General features: G+C 37.4%; 1 protein-coding gene across 11 annotated transcripts in view; it reads left to right on the top strand.

Moving 5' to 3' along the window:
• TMEM131L (transmembrane 131 like) overlaps nucleotides 1-21593 on the top strand; it is an 83520-nt gene that overhangs the window by 56498 nt on the left and 5429 nt on the right. For 4 of the 11 annotated variants that reach the window (XM_033513504.1, XM_033513507.1, XM_033513509.1 and 1 more), the window contains 16 exons: nucleotides 1382-1499; nucleotides 2082-2223; nucleotides 3223-3332; nucleotides 4936-5008; nucleotides 7039-7181; nucleotides 7801-7943; nucleotides 8271-8457; nucleotides 9524-9709; nucleotides 10575-10727; nucleotides 11278-11894; nucleotides 14003-14157; nucleotides 15375-15499; nucleotides 17054-17211; nucleotides 18090-18275; nucleotides 19293-19371; nucleotides 20424-20509. In XM_033513504.1, the coding sequence (XP_033369395.1) occupies nucleotides 1382-1499; nucleotides 2082-2223; nucleotides 3223-3332; nucleotides 4936-5008; nucleotides 7039-7181; nucleotides 7801-7943; nucleotides 8271-8457; nucleotides 9524-9709; nucleotides 10575-10727; nucleotides 11278-11894; nucleotides 14003-14157; nucleotides 15375-15499; nucleotides 17054-17211; nucleotides 18090-18275; nucleotides 19293-19371; nucleotides 20424-20509 (2661 nt within the window). Of the gene's footprint in view, nucleotides 1-1381; nucleotides 1500-2081; nucleotides 2224-3222; nucleotides 3333-4935; nucleotides 5009-7038; nucleotides 7182-7800; nucleotides 7944-8270; nucleotides 8458-9523; nucleotides 9710-10574; nucleotides 10728-11277; nucleotides 11895-14002; nucleotides 14158-15374; nucleotides 15500-17053; nucleotides 17212-17329; nucleotides 17568-18089; nucleotides 18276-19276; nucleotides 19372-20423; nucleotides 20510-21593 lie in introns of those variants that run through there. The other 7 variants (XR_004496890.1, XR_004496891.1, XM_033513510.1 and 4 more) reach the window with 7 other exon arrangements.

Consider the following 21593-nt stretch of genomic DNA (forward strand, 5'->3'; position numbering starts at 1 on the left):
GGAACTGAGGAATCTATCTTCACATACTGTGACACTGGTAGCTGTTTTAAGTACCTGGCTGGCATTTACCAAAATACAGTGAGCTAGGTATCACATGGATAATACTGCCTAAAGAATGTTGAACCTGTTAAAAGCTTATTCCGAATAGTGTTTTTATTCTCTGTGCAGTAAGGAGTTTCAGAAGGCAGCTGGTATCATAGGCTTTAAATGTTTGAGTGCTCTCCTGGAAATGTTTTCAAGATGATGTTTCATAAAATGTATTTTTGTGTGAGGATATGAGGAAGGCAGTGGTAGTCAGTCAGATATAAAAAGGAGAATTGAGGTGACATATAGAAACATGTGACTTGAACAATTATTGAGACACTTGCATGCTAAGGTTATGTATCCTAGAAGGAAATGTTTGCTATTTTTTATTGTTGTTATGAAGGAATATGGCTGATACTACCAAATAATTGTTGTTTACTTTATTTTCATTCTAATAATACACACAATGAGATCTGTACTTACAGGAATTCTGCCTTCTGCTTTAGGATACTAGTATTTGTTATGCAGAAGTGTGTAATGCATGATCCTGAAAATACTGACGTAAAGAAATTGTAGTTGGAGTATTCCAATAATCACCAATCTCTATTCATCACTTTAAACGTTAAGGATTATGTAAAATAAAGTACATACATTTTCAAATTAAGTAATTTTTGTTTCCTTTCTGAAGAAGTTTCCTTTTCCAACTGCTTTCTGCTGTGTGAAAATACTTGAACCAATATGAGTGTAACTTCCTAAAATGCACTCATCTTTAGACTGATGTCATGCCTTGCAATTCACAGTAAGAAGAATTTGAGAAAATTAGCAGCATCTAGAATAGCAGCCAAAATTAAAAGACTGTTTTTGCCAAACTGTGGGAATTGTTCTGTTCCCTGCTGTGCCATGCTACTATATTTTTGTACCACTATGTAGTATATTATCTTGATGCTTTACTGCCATCAGTGGAAAGTACTGTGTAGACTACATGGTTACTCTTCAATGGCATCTATTAGAAATAACAGCAGTAAAATCAGCTTACTAGGGCATACACAGCCTGTGCAATACCCATTCTCTTGTTTGCATATACAGTTACTTCGGTTTTGCAGATGTTTATCTTTAAGCAAATCTGATATGGAAAATAATATAGATACAAAATATAATATATATAAGATATATATAATATATATGTTATATATATATATACTTTTGCATATTCTCACTTTGAAGGGGAAAAGTGGGTGGACTTTTAAATTTGGGGTCTGGACAAATTGCAGATACTGATTACTCATGTTCAGAAGTAGATTGATGGAAGGAGCAATTATTATCTATGTAAAATATGAAAAATCTATTATCCTTTTAGCAAATCTGCTTTGGCAGAAGAGTCTCTCTCTGGACCGTTCTGCCTGGGATGTGGATTCTGAGCTTGCAAGTGACCTTTATGAAAGATGGCAAAAAATCAGACGTGGGGAAGCATGCAGGTCTGTACAGAATCTCTTGAGGTTCTTAGTTCAAGCCAGTACCGTGTTGTAAGAAAGACTATTTCTGTTCTGAAGTATTCTTAATTAGAAAAAATTATCTTGGACCATTTTCTACACTTTAGTTCTCTTGAGGTACATGGAGTTTCAGAGCACCCCAGACACCCTCAGCTTTCATTTCAAGGCACTGCCAGCCACGAGAAAGCTTTACAGCCTAGAATGTAAATAATATTCTGACTGTAGTTATCTCACTGGGGCTACCTGGCATGAAAGCAGTCCAAGTATGTTTTAACTAGCTCATTTATGGAGTTGCATGAATCCTTCATCAACAGGTCGCATAGCAGTCTTCTCAGGGTCTTTGAATGGCTTTCAAGGTTTTTAGTCCCTGGCCTACACACATTCACAAGTTATGCTGACTCTCTGCTATTAGGCTACAGCTTTATGGACTTTATTTTGTAGAGACCATTTTCAAGGAAAGATAAGTTGATGGAATTGTAGGTCCTGGAAAATCATCTTGTTGTTGTTGTTCTTTGTTTGAAAGAAAAAAAAAGAAACTAACTAAATTTTATGCTTTTGTCAATGAAGCAGGAAAAGTGTTTTAGGATCAGCTCGCTTTACTCAGCAGAAGAACTCAGAAGAGGAATCCTTTGCCTTTTACTTGCCACGATTGACTGCAGAGCCCAGCTTTACACTCAACTTTAATGCCACAGCTGTTAAAAGTAGTATGGTGAGGATGGTTGTTGCTACACTTTTTTCTGAGTTTATGTATGTTTAACGTGTTTAAATATCAAAGTCTCTGGTTAGTATTTGGTGCTGCTTAGCATTTTCATACTGCTTATGAACTGGTGTTTTGATCTCAGTTAAGACACTAAATTTGTATCCCTTTGGCTAGTTGATAACTTTTCTAGCTTCCTAGTTGTAATACTTAAGTACAAGGAGAGGAGTAAAGCAGTGTAGATTTTAACCAACCATTTTTTGTAGTTGTTAAAACTTTCCTTGTGTTTATTGTATAAGTTACATGCTTGTGGAAAAATAATTGAACACGGGACTAGGGGTAGGGTGTGTTGTCATTAGTGATGCACGTAGGGCTGCACAGGATGACCTTCCTCATGCCACTGCCTTGTGTAACAAGTGTGTAAAATGTTTATGAAACAACACTTGCAGAGCAATGTATCTTCCAGCCACACTGACAGTAACTTCTTTCTTGTTTGTCAGATTTAGGTCTCTACTAACTAAGCCTAAGCCAGAACCAGTCATGTGGAAATAGTTTTCATATGCACATATTGTGAATTACCTTAATATTCCATTTGTCCAATTTAATTCTTAGTCATTTCAAAAATTTTTATAACCTGCTTGCATTCAGACTTCTCTAAGAAGGGGTGGCACCTCACTAACTTCACTTTCTTCTGTGCAAGAGCTTTGTTCACATCCTCCTACATAAATCAAAATCCAAATGAAAGGGTTGTTTGGGGAGTGGGGGCAGTCTGTATTTTCGTACATGTGGTTCAAAATGCACTCTTAGCTGATTTTACAAATTATGACATTGTGGTGACATGTGCTGCTGTTACATGCAGTCATGTACAATTATGATTATCCTGCATTGAGACGGCAGCCAGATTGAAGTCCCTTGAAAATGCAGATTGTGTTGCCAGTGCTGAATTATTTTACCAACCAGTTCTCAAATATGTAGTTTTTAACTCTTTCTTTTCCCCTCCAAACTATTTAGGTAAAATATTTCGTACTAAGAAACCCTTCATCCTTCCCAGTTACGTTGCAGCTTCTGCCTCTTTCTTACTACCCTGATCCCCAAGCTTCACTGAGTCTGCTGAACAAATGGTAATAACTATCTCAGGGTACTGTTTTCCCTTTTAAAAGGTCTTATTTGCTGTGCCTTATGATTGTTACTTACTGGGTTTTATTTAGTTTTTCAAACTGTAACTTAGGTGGGGATTATGTTCTGACCCATTTTGGAAGATACAGCCATGTTTGGGGCAGCTCCCTGTATGGTGCATGCCTTTGTAATGTACCTCATCATTGATAAAACACAAATTGAACATGTTTTAAGCAGGTTTGTGTCTTCCAGATATAAATTATAGTTTGTCATCTTCTAGGATCTTAGTGCAAGCTGCTCAGTTGAGGTGAGCAACTTAGAGTTGGGGTTGTACATCTCCTCACAGTGCTAGTTGGTATGTGTAGAGTCTGTAGACAGAAAAGAAGGTATCTGAACCATTCCCACCTGGAATGGTTCTTAGCCTTTTCTTAGGTTATTACCCAGGTTGAAGAGGAAACAGGAGCCAGGAAGAAAAATGCAGGTCCAGAGGGAGCCTCTGGACATTGAACATAAAAGTTTAGAGTCAGCTAAATACATGTTTCTGCGTTGTTTTAGACTTTCCATTTTAGAATTGAGATAATATAATGAGAAATCTAGAGAAGAGGTATTTGAACAACAGAGGGACCTGGTGAGTGAGCTGAAGTTCACCAAAATAAGCCCTGTCACACTTAGCTTTGAAAAACTGTAGTTGGTGGGACTGTGTGGTTAGAGACAGTGGGCTTACTCCTGTGGTTAGGTGTAACTTGTTTATTTGGGGTCCCAATCCCTGTGTAACTGCTTCCTTAACCTCATTTCTTTACATAGGTATATGCCTGTGCATATATATGTCTGTGTATATATATGCACACTAGTAACTGCATCTGTTTTTGCATACTAAATATGATTTCCACATAGACTCTTTCTAGTGGTTTGCAATTACATTTTCTCTGTATTTGCACACTTTAATTTCTACAGATCTTGTAAGTTCACCAGAAATCACATCCATTAACTTCATTTTAAGCTAATATCATTGACAGTTGTGACAAGTGAATTTTCAGTTTAGTGGCTGAAGGTCCATTAGTCCTCTATAATCTACATTTTACGTATTGGTTTTCTTATGTCACTTTTTAATACCTAATGTCAAATGCATATAATTTGCATTTGGGGAAAAAATCAATTGTTTTAAGATTTGCAAATTCTGTGATGGAAAATAGGAACTTTTCCCAAATAAATCATGAGCAGAAAGAAGGATATTTGAATAAATTATATGAGATTTAATAGTGATTATTTCCTAGCAGTTATGCGAGCAAAAAGAGCTCCAAGGAATCTGTGTTTGTGTGGCTTAGAAATTCTGTTTCTTGATTGTGATCTTTTACAATAGTCTACACTGACCAGCCTAAAATGGCCAGCCATTTGTCTGTTTTACAAATGCATGGAATCCACATAAAACTGATTTGCAGCGTATTCTCTTGAAATGCAACCCACATTTCCATCATATTTCACATTGCCAAAATGCAATGGTAAAAGTAGTCCTTTATTTAAGAACAGGTGCCAGCATGTAAAACTAAGTCAATGCAGTTCTGACAGGTTGGGTTTCAAGTGCTTAACTTTTTGTTTCGGTTTATTTAGGTTCGGCATAAATGTGCAAGCTATTAATTTCACAACCACCGAATTCAGGCTAATGGATGAATGTTCTCATGGGGTAAGATGGCTAATTTTGGTAGATGTGGTCTGACACACTAGAGAAAGAGTTTTCTAGCTGTGCTACTTCTGGCTTCTTCCCAAACTCAATTTAGTGCAGTTTCATAGTGTGTTCTTGATTCTTCATCAAGTTTGTATTTTTGCAGTTAATTATTTTCAGAATTTGAGTCAGTTTTGAATACAGCTCTAGGGAGAAAGTGCACACGTGCCTGCAGGTGTGTGGGTGTGTTTTTGGGGCTTCACCCTTGGCTCCAGGCTGACCATGGAGGGTCAGGAGCTGGCTGGTTATCTTCTCAGTAGAGGGAAGTAGTGTTGGATAGTTCAAGGGAGGAGGAGCCAGGATTTCTGCATCTCAGCTTCATGCCATTGCAACTTCTGGATTCGGATTGCCATAGTGCTCTCTGGTTCCCACTGCCTAATTTTTGCATGAATGTGGTAACTCTTGACTGTTGCACACCAGTGCTGAGCTGTGCTTAGGGCCTGAGATGTTGTGTCCTGGATAACAGAGGAAGTGCTGTATCAGAGAAGCTGGCATATTCTGGTGACCAGGGTACTATCCAGAATACCTGGAGAATTTCTTCTTAAGACTTCTGGTTTGTGCAAGAGCCCAGAATGAATGTATTTTTTTTGCTGTTGTGGCATGCTGCATCTTCATCTTTAATGTCCTGTGTAGATATATGTTTCTGCACATATACTTTAAGATCTTAATGAAATATTTGTGTCTTGTAAAAAGAAAAGATTGTTTGCTATGCTAATCAAAGCTGACCTTTCCTTTCTGGCAACAGTTGTAAGAGTTATTGTAAAAGAGAGAAGACAGCAGTTCATAAATCCTAGCCTGTAGGCACACTTTGGAAAAGGGAAGGTTAGCACAAGGCTGGGAGTGAGCTTCCATAATCCCACACACCATGCTCTTGGCCAAATGGAGAAATAGCTGTAGATCTTCAGTATGTGCAGTACGTGTTTTTCATTAGATTTGAAGAGCTATGGGAAGCATGCATGGTTAGCTAGATTTTCATCCATATGAGATGGATCTTGCCTGTTAACCAAATCAGTAGATGTTATTATTTCAATTTCTGCTTGGTCATCATTTCCCTAATCAGTTTATGTGCAGTGAATTGTTTGGCTCATCTTTGTAGAGAGTGACATGGGGAAGTTTGCAAATGCCATACATGGCTTGCTTTTAATAAATGCTGACTATTAAATGCAGGTTCTGATAGTTTTTGTGTGTTATTTTTCATAAAATAGACTAAGAATAAAAAAAAATTTGAACTGGAAAAGATCAGAAAAGCTGTTAGTACAACACCCATAAACTGAGAAACAACCAAGTGAGAGCCCATTTGGGAATGTTTTTGGGTTTTTTCACTGCTAAAGGTGTCTGATCACCCCTTTCTAAGAGGGGACCCCCACTTCTGGAAGAGCAAGTTATAGGAATATTTTCATTTTTCAGAGGCAGAAAGAATAAACAACAGTATTAAAAAAAAAAAAATTACTTTATTTCCAGACTAAGTGAACTTCTGGTAGTTCTGGTTTTCAATTAATGTAGTAGAGAATTCTCTTTGGCTTCTTTCCAGTGGCTCAAATGATCAGCATATTTGCCAGCAGTCGCTTTCTCACTTCAATCAAGTTGTAAGTCATACTCTGAGGCTATAATGGTTGCCACATTTCCCTGTGCAATCAGTACACTGTCAGTTCTTGTCTTCTGAAGTGTTTCAGGATTCCTTGAATATGAAAGACGCTATATAATTTCATTTCCATCTGAGCAAATAAAAGCTGTTTTGAATAATGAAGTAATACATTCCTCATAATAAGTGCAGTAATATGAACTTTTGTTCAAATAAACAATTTTATCTGATGTTTTACGTTGTCAAAAGGAAAGACTATGGTATAACAAGTTAGTTAGCAGTTTCTGCAAAAATATTTCTTGCCAAAAATATTCTACATGGTGCTAAGTAGTGGTACAGTGCTTTCTTTTCTGACATCTTTAAACACACATGTTTTCTGTGAGTAAGATGTGCATTTTTTGTTCAACAGAATGCACATCAAGAGGACCTCATCAGCAAGAAATGCAGTTCTGAGATGCTTTGGTTAAGTTTACAGCCACTGGAAACCAGGAAAGTTGGTGTAATTTTTACACCTCTTGACTACAAAAGAGTAGCTTCCCTTATTTTAATCAGGTAAGCCAAGTTCTAGCTGTGAGAATCAAGCAACTCAATGTAAAAATGAATTTGCAAAGTCCTGGCACATAGACAAACGGTCAAAATTTGGAAGTCATAATACGTCTGGTTTAATAAAGAATGTTTGAGCCTTATTTCTCAGTCATTAATTTTCTTGATATGTGGTCAGAGGGTTATAAAATGCACGTAGCTATACTGAGGCAGTTTTAAGAGAGAAACACATTGCGTGGCTTTGCTGTTTTCAGTCTGACTTCATAATGATAGGGGTTATGGATCCATCCAGTGAGTCTTTTAGCAGCCAAACATTGGTTACCTTTGTAGGAAAAGGGAGTTCATTGAAGAAGCAGCCATTCTAGGCTGCTTCTAGAGGCAACTGGGTGGCACAGTTGTTATCTGGTGGCACTGGTCGCTAGACTTGCCTCCTTCACTGTGTGAAATTCACTATTGTCTGGTCCTGGAGCAATCCTGTCTCTGTTTAGGGAAAACCTGTCCAGGTTTGGCCACTGGTTCTGTTCCTGAAACGTATTTTTCTTGGTTTGGCACCTAGAGAGCAAAACCATGATTTTTTAAACTTAATTGTGCTTGAGTGGCTGATTGCTTGACTTTTATTTTATGGCAGAAACAACTTAACCGTTCTGGATGTGGTCAATGTAGAAGGCTTTGGAGCCAAGGAATTGCTTAAAGTAGGGGGAAGACTGCCTGGTGCTGGAGGATCCCTTCGATTTAAGGTGCCAGAAGCTACACTAATGGACTGCAGACGACGTGAGTAAGGAGACACAGGTCTCTGGTTGTGCAACTGCCTGCTTTGTTCTGCACTGGTAATGATACACAACATTAATGTTACATAAACAGAATGGTAAAAGCTGAAGAGCTTGGCCATGAGAAGTGTAGATTCTGTTCTGTCAAAACTCTGGAAATAATTAAAAGTTTTAGAAATACACTACTGCATGGCAGTCTGTATTAAATCTTGGTCACTTACATTTTTGGTTTTTTTTTTATTCAGTTGAAAGTAAAAATATCAATTTATTTATGAATATAAGAAACCATTTTATACATTGTAAAATAATTGTTCTCTTTTTTCCCTTTAAGAACGGAAAGACAGCAAACAAATTCTATCCATTACGAAGAACTTCAAAGTAGAGAATATTGGGCCTCTTCCTATAACAATTTCATCAATGAAAATCAATGGTTACAGTTGCCAAGGATATGGATTTGAAGTGTTAGACTGTCAAGAATTTTTCCTGGCTCAGAACTCATCACGAGAAATTAGCATTGTGTAAGCACTAACAAATTTGTTGACAAAATAACTGAAGTGGAAATTCGAAATAATTAATTTCAGAAACAGACACTCCAATAGCATACCACACACAAAATTTTGAATAGAAATTTAGTAAGCATTTCCCTCAGGATAATACTAACAAATGGATAATACAATACTGGTTCTTAATATGATCCATTATTTTTAAAAAGCAGCATGATGTGCTTTTATCAGTGCATTATGAAGTAATAAATTAAAACAAAAGAATTGGCACAGTTTTTTATTTGCTTGTTGTTCTCTAAGCTTGTTCCAAGTAGCCTGACCACAATCAAGTCATGTTTTCCCAACATTGCACATAGTCTAAAACTATCCTTGAGTGAAAGATACTGTGATGTAAACAAAAGTAAAGTTAATGTTACCGTATTTCAAGTAACTGTGATTTCCCATACAACAAATTTCACCTCTACTGATTGGAAAGGCAAGGTATACCTTCTAGCAATCAAGTAGAATAATGAGATGGGTCAGGGAAGTGGAAGAAGAGAAAAATCTGGTGTTTCTTCTGCTTTCTGCCATCTTTCCAGTACCTTTTTGTATCCTAGTACCTAGCCCCTTCTGAAATCATGCTGGCTGTATGCTAGACAGCTGTGCTTTTGTTACTTAACCTGAATTGATGATGTGCATTTCCTTAATAAAAGGAAAACATGTCACAGAGTGTTGTGAAGAGTAAACCACACATTTTGCCAATTTAAGATGACCTAATGCCACCTGCACAGTTTAAGTAGATAGCAGACTCTTTATTTAACTGTGCTCGAAAAAATATTTTAACATCATATTATTTCATGTAACTAAACTAACTAAATAAATTTATTATTAGATGAATAAATCAATAATTCATATTAATAATGTGGCAATATTTTAGTAATTTTAAGAATAAATTAAAATATTGGTAAAGGTTATTAAATTAGTTTTCATACCTATTACTATTGTTGTCATACTTTTCATATCTTTGGTATCAGTGTGACTTCAGAAAATAAAATTCAGACCAACAATGAAAAAGTAACACCACCTCTGTTTTTCCTGACAGATTCACCCCTGACTTTACATCTTCATGGGTAATTCGTGAGCTCACACTGGTGACTGCTGCTGATTTGGAGTTCCACTTCACGCTCAACGTGACTCTCCCTCACCATCTGTTGCCTCTGTGTGCAGATGTGGTGCCAGGACCCAGCTGGGAAGAGTCTTTCTGGAGGCTCACTGTCCTCTTCGTAAGGTAGGGCTTTCCTCACAGCACCCTGGAGTTCCTGCAAGATGCAGTGCATGTGAATGTTGTGGTGACAGCACACATGTGCTGATGCATCCCTAACTGAGATCCATCCCTGTGCACGCTGTGCTGCTGCTTCCATGGTTTGGATGCTGGAAACAGGGCACAAGTGAAGCAGCAGCGGTGACCACTTTGCCTGGTTCTAGATGCAGAAGACTACAGGGTTTTGAAAAACCAGGAATTTTTCATTCCGTTTTCTTGCTAACAAAATTTACACTGCGTGATTGAGAAGGTGGTTTGATGAATTAGAAAGATTTTTGTTTTGATCCATATATGTTTGATGCAATTAATACACCATGGAGAGAGAGGATATTTTGCATCTACATTTTTAGTTCAGAAGTGCGATGGCATTTGTAGCTCATTGTATGCCAGCATTTTCTGTAGGAAAAGAGACAGTATTTAATAAATACCAAAATAAAGACAATGACTATCATAAATGAACAGCAGACTGATAGGTGTTATATTATGATATGATGTAAGACTCACTACAGCAAAGTTACTTCTAAATTATCTTCAAATCAAGGATTATCTCTGTTAAAATGAACTTTTTCTTCTATTTCTTTTCTTTGTAAAGTTCATGACTGTATTGTTTTATAGAGCTAAGAACTAGTTAGGGCTATAAAAAAAAACAGGAAAAGAAAATACTATTACAACTATAATTTTAAAAGCTGTATTTTGAGTTTCCTGTCTGTTTTTTTACTTAGAATTTACTAACAAAATATTTGAGAAGTGTATCTTGTTAGAAGCTTTTTACCTCTTTCACTGAATATTCTTGGAAGTTGTAGAAACCAGTATCTGTTGTTTTCTTTGGCAGTTTGTCCCTGCTTGGAGTGATTCTGATAGCCTTCCAGCAAGCCCAGTATATTTTAGCAGAGTTCATGAAATCAAGACAGAGGCCCAGTCCTAGTGCTTCAGTGCCACAGCAGAACAGCAGCTCTGTTGACGTAATCAGCTCTGATTCCTACAAGTAAAAATACTTTTTTTTTTCTTCTTTTCTACCCTGTTTATTATGGAGTGGTGCTTTCTGTCTGTATTCTGATATTACTGTGGGCTGCTTTAAAGGAGACAGTGTTCCAAGCAGCCTCTTTTAGAGAACTTCCACCTCAACCTAGGAGGAATGGAGGAACTCAGGGGTTTATTAATCTTGAATATTGCCAGTAATACATAAGGAAAAAAATTGTGTGATGAAGGTAAAGGATATACCACACGTGGTAGCCATGGAAAGAATGAAAAATACACTGATGGTTCTCAATCTGACCCTCTTGAGTGGTCAGTTAGGTGCTTTCTCACTGAAGCATGGAAGTGTGTTGAAAGTCTGAGCAAATACTTAGTCTTGATGCATTCTCACTGAAATCAGAATGTGCTTAGCTGGTATGGTAAATTGAAGACCTAAAGCAATTTCATGGCTTGCGAATATGTCCCCCTTTCTTTCTTACAACAATATCTCATGAAGCAATTCACAATGGCTTTGTGAAGAAGAGCAAATCCCAAATTATGTTTGTTTTTTTTTTCTCCAGGGGAAGCTGCAAGACATTTATGGATTCCTATAGTTCCTCAGATAAAGGTAAAGGGAAGGGCTTCCTGTCTGTAGGCACTTCTTCCAGCCGAAGCCAGAGTGCGGCCAAGAGAAGTCCTGCGACCTACAGCCACTCTCAGAAGAAACACAAATGTTCAGTTTACTACAGTAAGCAGAAGCCAAACACAGCAGCTGGCAGTGCCATTGCATCTGCTGATGAGAAGCAGAATCAGATTGCAGAGAACCAAATCTCAGCACCAAAAGAGGACATTTGCACTGATGTTGTCAGTGAGAACTGGGTAACTCTGAAATATGCAAATGGCATAAATGTTAACAAGAATTTAACTCTTCCAGAAGACTTTCTGGGTAAAGAAGAAAGTACACTGAAAAATACAGTTCTCATTAAAAATACTTCTTCAGAGTGTGATCTGAAGGAAGATCTTCAAACATGTATGTTTCCTAAGGAAACTAACCTTAAAACTTCAGAAAATCTAGCTGAGCTCAAAGAACAGGAGTTCTGTTCTGTGAAGATGTCCAAGAAGCTACCTGAAAGTCACTTGTCCAGAAATTCACCTCAACAACAGCCAGAACTGCAAGAAATTTCTAGGAAAATTAGTGGTAATTTTTTCTCAAATTCTATTCAGTCTAATTTACTAAGTGAAATCTTCCGATGAGTTCACTGTGATCAAGGTTTTGTCTTTTTGTGTGGGACAAGGGAATGTGGTGTTTCTTTTGTGTTCACTGTGATTTGTCTGTTTACATTCCAAAGGAAGCAGCTTACATTTAAAGTTGTTTCATAAATCATAAATTTGCTTGGTTTACAGATTTCAAGCTTATTGCCGTAGCATTTTAGCTGTTAAAATAATTGATGTCATTGATCTGTTTAGAAGACACAAATTGCCCTTGTCAGATATTCAGAAGGATCCCAGTTTGCTGTTTTCAGGTCCACTGGAAATATGGTGCTTGAATCACTAAGCAGGCACATTCAGAAGCAGATGTATAGAACTCCTTTGATAAAACCACCCAAAATAACAAAAACCTGACAGGATGTGAATTTTTATTTTCCAGGAATCTGCAAATCAGTGTTTTCCTTAGTAATTGCATAGCTATATTTTTTTATCTTGTTTTCCTTTTTTTGAAATAGAGGGGCTAAGCTGCCTGGGAAGTCTTACCTCTTAGCTTCACAATTCATAATTTTAGGAAGAATAGAAGAACACCTGTGAGAAATCAAAAGCAGGATAGGAGAATGTATCCTCTGGAAGCTTGGCTATACTAAGGCACTTGGCAGATTGAATGGTGAAAACAGGCATTTGCTGTAGCTGTGGCAGTTTATTTAGGGAGTGAGCCATCAGAGAGGGATTTCAGGCCCTGCTGTCTTGTGTAGTTGTTACCACAGTCTTGTTGCTTCTTGTGTTGCTATCTGTGAGCTATAGCAGGTACAAGTGTGCAATATCAGGTGAAGGCAAGATAGTTTCACTCAGTCTTACAAGCTATTTTGAGATTCTTCATATGCTCCTAAAATGCACTGTTGCTTATTCTTTGCTTTGAATTAGATCATTCAGTGTATTTGGTAGCAAAGCACTAAATGTAATCTCCCTTGTTGTCTCTTAGTAGTTGTGGTTTTCTGCACTATCAGGCATGTGAGTATTTCTGTAGTCAAAGATGTTTAGTAGCATATGATAAGCATAAAAAGTACCATGTTGCAGTGTTTGCATTTTGATTGTAGTTACAGACCTGGTTTTGTGCAAACAGGGAGTTTTAGGACCTCTGGTACTCCCATGCTGGAGAGCAACACAGCGTTATTTAGAGCTATGGCTGTCTCCCTTGCCTGGTGTTTCATTTACATGTGCTCCTTTTGCAGCCCTCATGGCTGCCTGCTCCAGAGAGGGGACAGTGTCTGACTCAGAGCTGGGATGTTGTAGTTGGTTGGTAGGAAACTAAAATGTTTGTGTGTGCCTTTCTCAGTTGAGAAGGCCAGTTCAGTTCAGTAAGTGATGACATTTCTCATGCAGAGCAGCTGAGAGCTTCCGTAGCAGATCAATGTGGACATAGTGTAGATCTCTGAGATACCTGGAACCTAATTAACAGAAGTTAATTCTGTCCTGGCCCAGGCAGAGGAATGTGACTCAGCTGAGCAACTGAGCTAGTTGTTGAGGCCGGCTTCCTCTTGAAGCTTTTGTCTTTCAGACTCTTAGATCAAAATAATTCTTCTTCCTCACAAGCCTCTCAAGTAAAAGAACATTTAATGTGGAACCCGTGCTAAAGAAAGGATGGCTTCCCTTTGTCTTCATAGTGAATGCAGAGGACACTTCAGAGGTGTCAAGCACCAAGTAAAGGCTGTCCTTTCTCCCCATCCAGCTTGCAGGGTCTTTTTGTTTTTTAGCCCAGTGTTCTTTAGCTTCAGACTCTACCTTACAGACCCATGGCATTTGAGCCCCAAGTAGCTCAAATTCAGATGAGATGAGCAAGATTTGGGTAATCTGTGCATGTACTAGGAGTGGTGTGCTCATGACCATGAACCAACACAAAGCTACTTTTTGCAACTGCTGTAAGAATTTTTACACAGCATTAGCTTTTGATTCTGAATTAGTCAGTATCATCAGCCTAAACGTTAATCTTGTAGTGTTTTAGAAAGCAACACAAGGCTGTTTTTAAAGAAAGGTATGTGGTTATGATTGGGATCCCCTTCACTTCCCATGCAAACTGTTGTTACTGTTTAATTGTAGGGAACAGCCAGCAAGTGCCTCTCAGGAATGAAACAGAAAATTGTGAGACTTTAAAAAAGCAGATCAACTTAAAGCCTTCCACAGAGAAAAAGATTAATAAGGGACCTAAGGAAGAGACTCCATGCTGTGCAAAAGAGGAGATTGCTTCTTCTGAGGTTGGTATTGTGATCTTTCTTCTTTTCAAAATTAAAATTATCTTTTTATACTTTAAGTACATATATATACACATGCAGGTATGTATGCATGTATGTATATGTTGGGACTATTATGTAGAGTCACAGGTCTGAAATACCGTAAATCAGAGGAATGAGGAAGTTCTACTGATGTATTAGTGCTGCTTTATGGAATGGTGAACAGTTTGGATAAAAATCAAGACAGCCATATCACAGCCAGAGATTGTTACTGTCAGAGCAGGCAGAAGCATAAAGATGTGGGAACATTCTCTGGAGGGAAGGTAGGCTTATCAGGCCTGATCTCCAAACCCGGGGCTTTGCATCAGAACCTTGCATTTGAGCATGCAGCAGGCGTAAGCTCTTTAGTAGATCTTTAAGTTGCTGAGAAGGATCATCCTTCACCCCTGGCTTCTGCATATGATAAACACATTGGACTGTACCTTTGTTGCAGGCAGCAACACCAAAAGAACTGCATCAGGCAAATTAGTAAACCTGAGAATTTGGGTTATGTTTGTATTCTGTCTACTGGATAGAAATCCCATGGCAAAACAGTGTAAGGAAGGATTGCTTACATTGCTTGGTGAATATGTCAGAAAAGACAAAGTCTAATCTTGCTTTGGGAACTGTTGTTATAAACTTTCCATGTGTGGCTAATGATGCTCAGTTTGTTTCTTGCATTTTTTGAAATGACTAGAAATTGTTGGTAACTTACTCCATAATTTCCTCAGCTGTAATTCAAATGAATGCCTTCCCCCACCTCCCCCAGCTGCTGAGGAAAGGGAGGATTTATTGCTGCTGAACTTGCACACCAGCTGATCATAAATCTGGCAGATGTTTTTTGTTTTTAGCACATTGGGAATTTTATTGACTGCTTTACTTTTTCTCCCCCCATTTTTTTATTTCCCTGAAAGTCAGAGCTAGATGTTGTGAAAGGGAAAATGCTAAGTTTGGGAATTCAAAAATTTCTCTCTCATCGTCTCTTGCTGTCTTGATGGGCAGTCTTGGAAAGGCTGGTTAAATTGATGGTGCTGGAAAGAGGATGTGCTGTGGAAAGTCACTAAATCATGAAGTAACTATGCATTCGGGTTGGGTCATTTTGTCCAGAGAAATTTAGCTAGGAAAATCCAATGGAGTTCATTGACTAAGTTAAGTTGATTTTATAATGTATGGATTATCTCAGCTTGTATTTTTGCCTTTAGCAAGAAGATGCATATAGGAAGAAGAAACCTCAGGAGAAAAAGGAGGGAAATGTACCAAATATGAATTGGAATAGAAATAGAACATCTAGGAAAAATAAGAAGAAGAATGTAAATATATCTACAAGGTATGTATTGCCTCACTAAATCATGAAAAAACCCAGAGTTGCTGTAATGTTTCTGCAGGTTTTGCATATAGGCAGGATTGCTTTATCTATTTAAACAAACACACTTTAATCCTGGTTTGTGAATTTATTTTTAGGAATGTGCAGTACTAAGTACCACCAGCAAAACAAAGAATTTAAAAATATTCAGTTTGTAAATCTGCATGTGTACAGATGCAGCCCATTCTGCATAGCAGTGGTAGCTCACTGGTAGAGTCAGCAATGTGCTGTCTCTGAAGTTCGGATGGTTAGCTTCCTTCCCCTTGTGTATTGTCTGGAGAAGTTCCAATCATGTATTCTCTTCAGTGAAAGAAGGAAAATAAAATTGTTGAAATGATTCCACCTTCAGGACAAGGAGAGTCATCTGCTATATTGAGTAACTGAGGGAATGTTGTCCTCTACCAGTTTTGGAAGAGACATGTGTAGAAATGAGACAGCAGTTTGCATTTTTGCTGTAATGATTAAAAAGTACTAGAGCAGCACTAGATTCTAAAGAATATTAAGTGAACACTTTCTTTCCCCACCCCGAGAATTGTTTTAATTCATTTTAAAGTCAGTTGTAAATTACTTCTAAATATATATATATTTTTTTCATATATTTTAAATTTAAGTTGTTTGGATTTTTAAAAAATACTGGTTACAAACTGCTTCTAGAATACAGATACATCCAAGGGAAAAATCCTACTTCTCCCCTTCCCCCAGCCCTTTGAATTAAGGTCACAATCCTACAAAGCCTTCACAGACTTAATTTGTATTGCGAGTGCTTCTACTGAGGTCAGTGGACTTTAAAAGGAGACTGCAAATCTGAAAGGGCTGTTATAACTCATTGTGCACAGATTTCTATTCATTTTTGTACTTCATTGGGAAGTACATGTGTAAATCTTGGCTGGATGCACACCTTTATAGGTAGGAAGGATAAAAAACGAGCAGTGGAATACTGAAGTTCAGGATCTGTTCCTTGAACCAATTCAGCAGTTGCCACTTTGTGAGTTAAAATGGAACTGTTCCATTTCTGCAGAAATTTGACAGCTGACTTTTAATCATTTTTCCTTAATACTCTCTGATTATGACATTGGATACAGACATTTCATTTCACTTGTACTAGCAAAAATTTAAGATTGCTTCAGATTGTCATTTTACTCTAGTTATAATTATGCCAGTGAAATGAACACAGGACACATTTTTCTTTGTATATCAATCTTTGTACACTGCTAGACTGTGCTTATCACTGCAATATCTGATTATCTTCTGCCAAGTGCATTAGAGAATGGATTTAAATATGCACATGTCATTTTGCCTCTCCCCCTGAAAAGTAGTAGTCTGTGTGGTAGGATATTGCATTTTGGGAAAGATTTTTTAGGTTTCTGTAAAGTTGGGGAATAAGACTCCCAAACCTACTGCTTCCTCTGCACTTTGCCTTGATAGCTGTATGAGTCAAAGTGTTTAATGCCTGAAAAGGAAAAATGCAGATGAAATGTAAAATGCAAACATGTTTTTTTTTGGGTGTGGTTCTATTAGAGTCCCTGAGCAGAGTGAGTTGAAGCATATGTGCAGTGAATTTGAAAGGCCGGATCTGAGAGCGAATATTGGAATAAGAGCTTGGTGTCCTCAGAGTAACGGGGAAAATTGTAAAGCAGACCAAAAAGCTGGGAGCTTGTCCATACAGGGAGAAACAGGTATGCTATCTTAACTGTCTTAAAATGGGGAAAGAAACACAATGGGGATTTTGTGGCATTAGAGCATTCCTTACTTGAGAGACCTGTGCTTTTCTCCATTTTGAACCCTGATGTGCAGATGACAGGACTGGTATGTTGCAGTGCCTGAAATAATAGCTGCTCACTTCTGAAGGGCTCTGCATGCTTCTCCATGGGATTGGTTGGCGGTGCAAACCAGAAAATGAATCGGTCTGAAGCAATGATCCATCAGTTCTTGGTTGAAGGAAAGACACATTGATAGTCTGCTTTTGTGTTGAAAAGAAAGCCACTATTAACTGAAGCAACTGTATCACTTTTAAAAAACACCACTAACTTGGGTACCTACTTCCTGTCTTTTCCATCAGGATTTTAATCATTTGTTTTCCCTGACTTGAGGAAAGAGGAGATCTGAAGAAAGATACCAGTCTCTATAGGATTGTCCTTTGCGTCTCTGATGAGATACTAAGAAAAGAGAATCTAACATTCATGAATTCATCACTTGCAACATTTTGTCATTGCTCTTAGTATGCATGTTTCTACAGCCAGGATATGTTTCATGTTTGAAGTATTAAGTGTGTATTTCAAAGGACAGTATGCACATCCTCTTTCAACCTATTACCTATAGCAGCACTGTATCCTCACTTGCATTAATTTTACTGGGATATCATGTAGGTCAGAAGCTCTGTGTGTTAGAGGCTGGTTTAGTTACTGAAGCTATCAGTAAATTCTTTCTCATTTCAGTAAATTCAGAGAATTCATGTAAATTCATGATTCAGATTACTTTTCCCTGACAAAACTTTCTTAAATGTTGTGTTGGTTTTTTTTTTGTGTTTTTTTTTTATTTTACCCAACTTCTCTAGAAAACTTTTATCAGCGGTCCAAAAAGAAGTGTTTGGAGAAGTTTTGTTCTGATTCAAGCTCAGATTGTGGAAGTTCGTCAGGAAGTGTTCGTGCAAGTCGTGGGAGCTGGGGTAGCTGGAGCAGTACCAGCAGTTCAGATGGAGATAAAAAGCCAATGATTACTACCAGGCATTTTCTTCCATCCAGTAAGTTTTGCAAACAGTACCTCCTCACAGTAGTGGGCAGAGTTTCAGCCTCCCTGCTGAATGGAAAGACCTGCCACGGCATGGGGTACATAACTTGTCCTTTGTAGAGCACCTCTTAGACACACAAGGAAAGATACAAAGAACTTTGTACTTGACAAGAAGTACCACACATTTTGTGGAGATGAAGATGACTGTGAGGCTCCTCAATGAGCAATATGCAGAGTTAGTTGTCATGGAAGGATGGGAGAACTGAGAGTCACTAGCCAAAGCAATTTTTGCCTTCAAATTAGTTTCATCACGTTGTTTGGGGTTTTTTTTAAGCATTGCACCAGTGAAGAATATGTGAAAACAGTAGAGATATGAGGATGCTGGGTTTGCATGGGTGTATTTGAGGCATAGGTAGCCAGAACACCTGAGCCACTTGACTAGTATGAGAAATGTTAGCTGTGGTTCATTACTGCAATTCTTGAGTACCTGAATATCGCTAAAGTACTTGAAAGTCACTACCATAATTATCTGGAGAGATGTGGCACTAGAAGAAAATTTTAAAGTGCTGAAGTGACACCAGCAAACTCAACTTTGGATAACTGCAAAAAGATGGCTTGAACTATTTAAAAATATGCAGAAACTTTAATGTGTATTTGTGTATGTATAAAACTTTACATTACTAAATGCTAGTGTGTGATCTCTCCAAACCTGTGATCTAATAGATAACAAATAGTGTGTGTATATGACTTTCCTGTTTGTTCAAATTATAATGCCTCTTAAAAAAAAAAAATAAAAGAAGTAATTCTAAATTCAGACTTAATTCTATAGTAACAAGGAACCTCTCTGTTAAGACTGTGGTAATCGCTTCTAAATCATAAAATACATGTTAAGACTATGGACTAGTGATAATCCAGTGTGAGAGAAAACTTGATTAATACCATTGCTGATTCTATTTGTGTGTATGTATATTCTGTGTGTACTTCTTTTTTTTTAAGGATCTTTGATTTTCACAGTCATTCTTTTCTTTAGGAGAGAATATTTCACAAAATGATTTTCCATCTGAAACTCCTATCACTCTAAATCTGTCTCATAACATCTGCAATACCAGGTAAAAAAATTGAATCTACACCTGTAAGGCATTAAAGAAACAGCATCAACTTGAAGTCTTGTCTCAGTTTGATAAATAATACCTACCTGTTATCTTGTAACTTTTTATGATCATCTGATTGTACTTACCAGTTGGAAGAAGAATCTTCAGCACTTGAAAAGATAAAAACAAATTGACTATGCTGCATAAGTAAAATAAAAGCTTCCAAATGGAAAAAAATGGAAATTGGTTTCCCCCTTTCACTTCTTCCAGATCCTAGCAACTTACTACATTTACATTACTGTTTAGTTGTATTAAAGTAGTAATGTTTTGGGTTTTTTTTTAAAAGGTGAGAATAAGACTTTCAAGTTGATGTTATTCTTTTAATGGGAATAATGTTCTCCTAGGATACACAGCATGAAAATTGATTCCTCCCTCCCCCATATTCTTTTCTCCCTCTTTACTGTAGTAGAGATAGCATCTACAATTTTTATTACTATGAATCCTTATTTCACTTCTTATTCACCACTCTCTGTTTTCACTAGGAGAAATAATCCAGTCCTTTTTCTTTAGGATTCTGGTGCTTGAAAATGTTTCCTTTTATTCATTTTTACTAGTTTTTTTTGATGGGTTTTGATGAATATCAAATTCCATGCTCATGTGTCTCTATGTGTCTTCATGGACATAAAAGTAACATAAAAGTGAACAACCTGAAAGTTTTTTAAACATTATAAGAGGTCCTTACTGATCTTCATGAACTATAGCTTGTTTTTCAGTTTTAGAGAAGAGCAGTTGAATTAATTTGCAATAGGTTGATACTTCAGTGATAAAAATAGGATAATTAAGGTGTATTAATTTTATTTATTTTGCATGTGTGGTAAATAGCTGGCTTTTAATTGGGAAAAAAAACTTTAAAAAATTGCACAGTAGTAATTCAGAAATAGGAAAAATCAGGACAGTGGGAAAGCAATAGAATCATGATGGTTGTTAGAATATTTTTTGCATCTCTGTATATTTCCTTTGAAATGGTTTGGATTATGAGATTTAAGAAATTAAATTTTCTTTTCATTCAGCAGAGACATGAACAGCATCCCCCAATATCCTGAAACCTTATGTCCCAATTTCACTGACATAGCTGCAGATCCTGACAAAAATAAAGGTCAGTATTAACAGCTGAAGCTGTTTCTTTCGCATTTTGTCAAGCAGTTTTAGTGATGTTGCTAATAACCATGCACCAACTTGATAGACACATTGTTACTAGAACTTGATTTCCTTCGAAAAAAGGCACAAAGTTAGCAAATTTAAGCAAAATATAAGTTTATCTACATTACAAGCAAAATATAAGCAAAAACCTTGACAGTTTTTGCTTATTACCTTTATGATTTTTGCTGCATCTTCTCTTGTGTAAAGGCAGCATTTAGCTTTCAACTCATGTTCTAGGTATTCTTTCTTTTTTCATCTTCTTGCTTTGCACAGATTAATGTCCAGAAGCAATGCAGCTGGGAGATCAAGAGCACTGCTTGCTGTGTTAAAGTGAAGCTTGGCATGAAATCAAACATGACCATTTTTGTCTCTAAATTTCCACAGTTGGGACGTGCTCTCTTTGAAAGTAATAATGAGTGAGGTTGTGTAGCGCTGTTAAAATTGTTGAATTTTCATAGTTTCCATCTCAGAGGGAAATAATACTAGCTTTTTGAGTGGGATTCATAAAGGCATCATGCTACACTGTGAGGTGGAGTTTGAAAGCTGGTCAGGACACATGATTCTTTGGGCAGCAGCACTCTGCCCTTCTGCTGTAGGTTTAACCTGTGTCTGATAGGATACAAATGCTGATTAACCTTCTTCCATGGTAGCAATATTAGTATGTATTATGTGAAATAATGAAATAGAGCCAGCTTTGCAACCCTTATCTCTTGGAAATTGCTAATTTGGAATTTGGATTTTTTCTTTTCTCCGGCTGCCAGTTCTCATAGAGTTGATAGGAACCAAGCATCTGTGGGCAGTCAGGACACTCAGTCCATGAAGGGCAGCACAATGAATATCTGCCATAGAGACTAAATACAGAATTTAATGAGTTCACTAATTATCTTGTCAGGAATGGCTCCAGTGTGTTAGAAACCTGACCCTGTTCCTGCTGGGTTTATGTAGTTGAACTTCAGAGGTGGTTACTGACTGAGAGATGGGGACAAGGAGGCCAGTGGGGATTGCATCCCTGCTGTCTGTCCTGCTTTGTGGAAGGATGC

The sequence above is a fragment of the Parus major genome, chromosome 4, assembly GCF_001522545.3.
Source record: "Parus major isolate Abel chromosome 4, Parus_major1.1, whole genome shotgun sequence".
In the NCBI taxonomy this organism is placed as follows: domain Eukaryota; kingdom Metazoa; phylum Chordata; class Aves; order Passeriformes; family Paridae; genus Parus; species Parus major.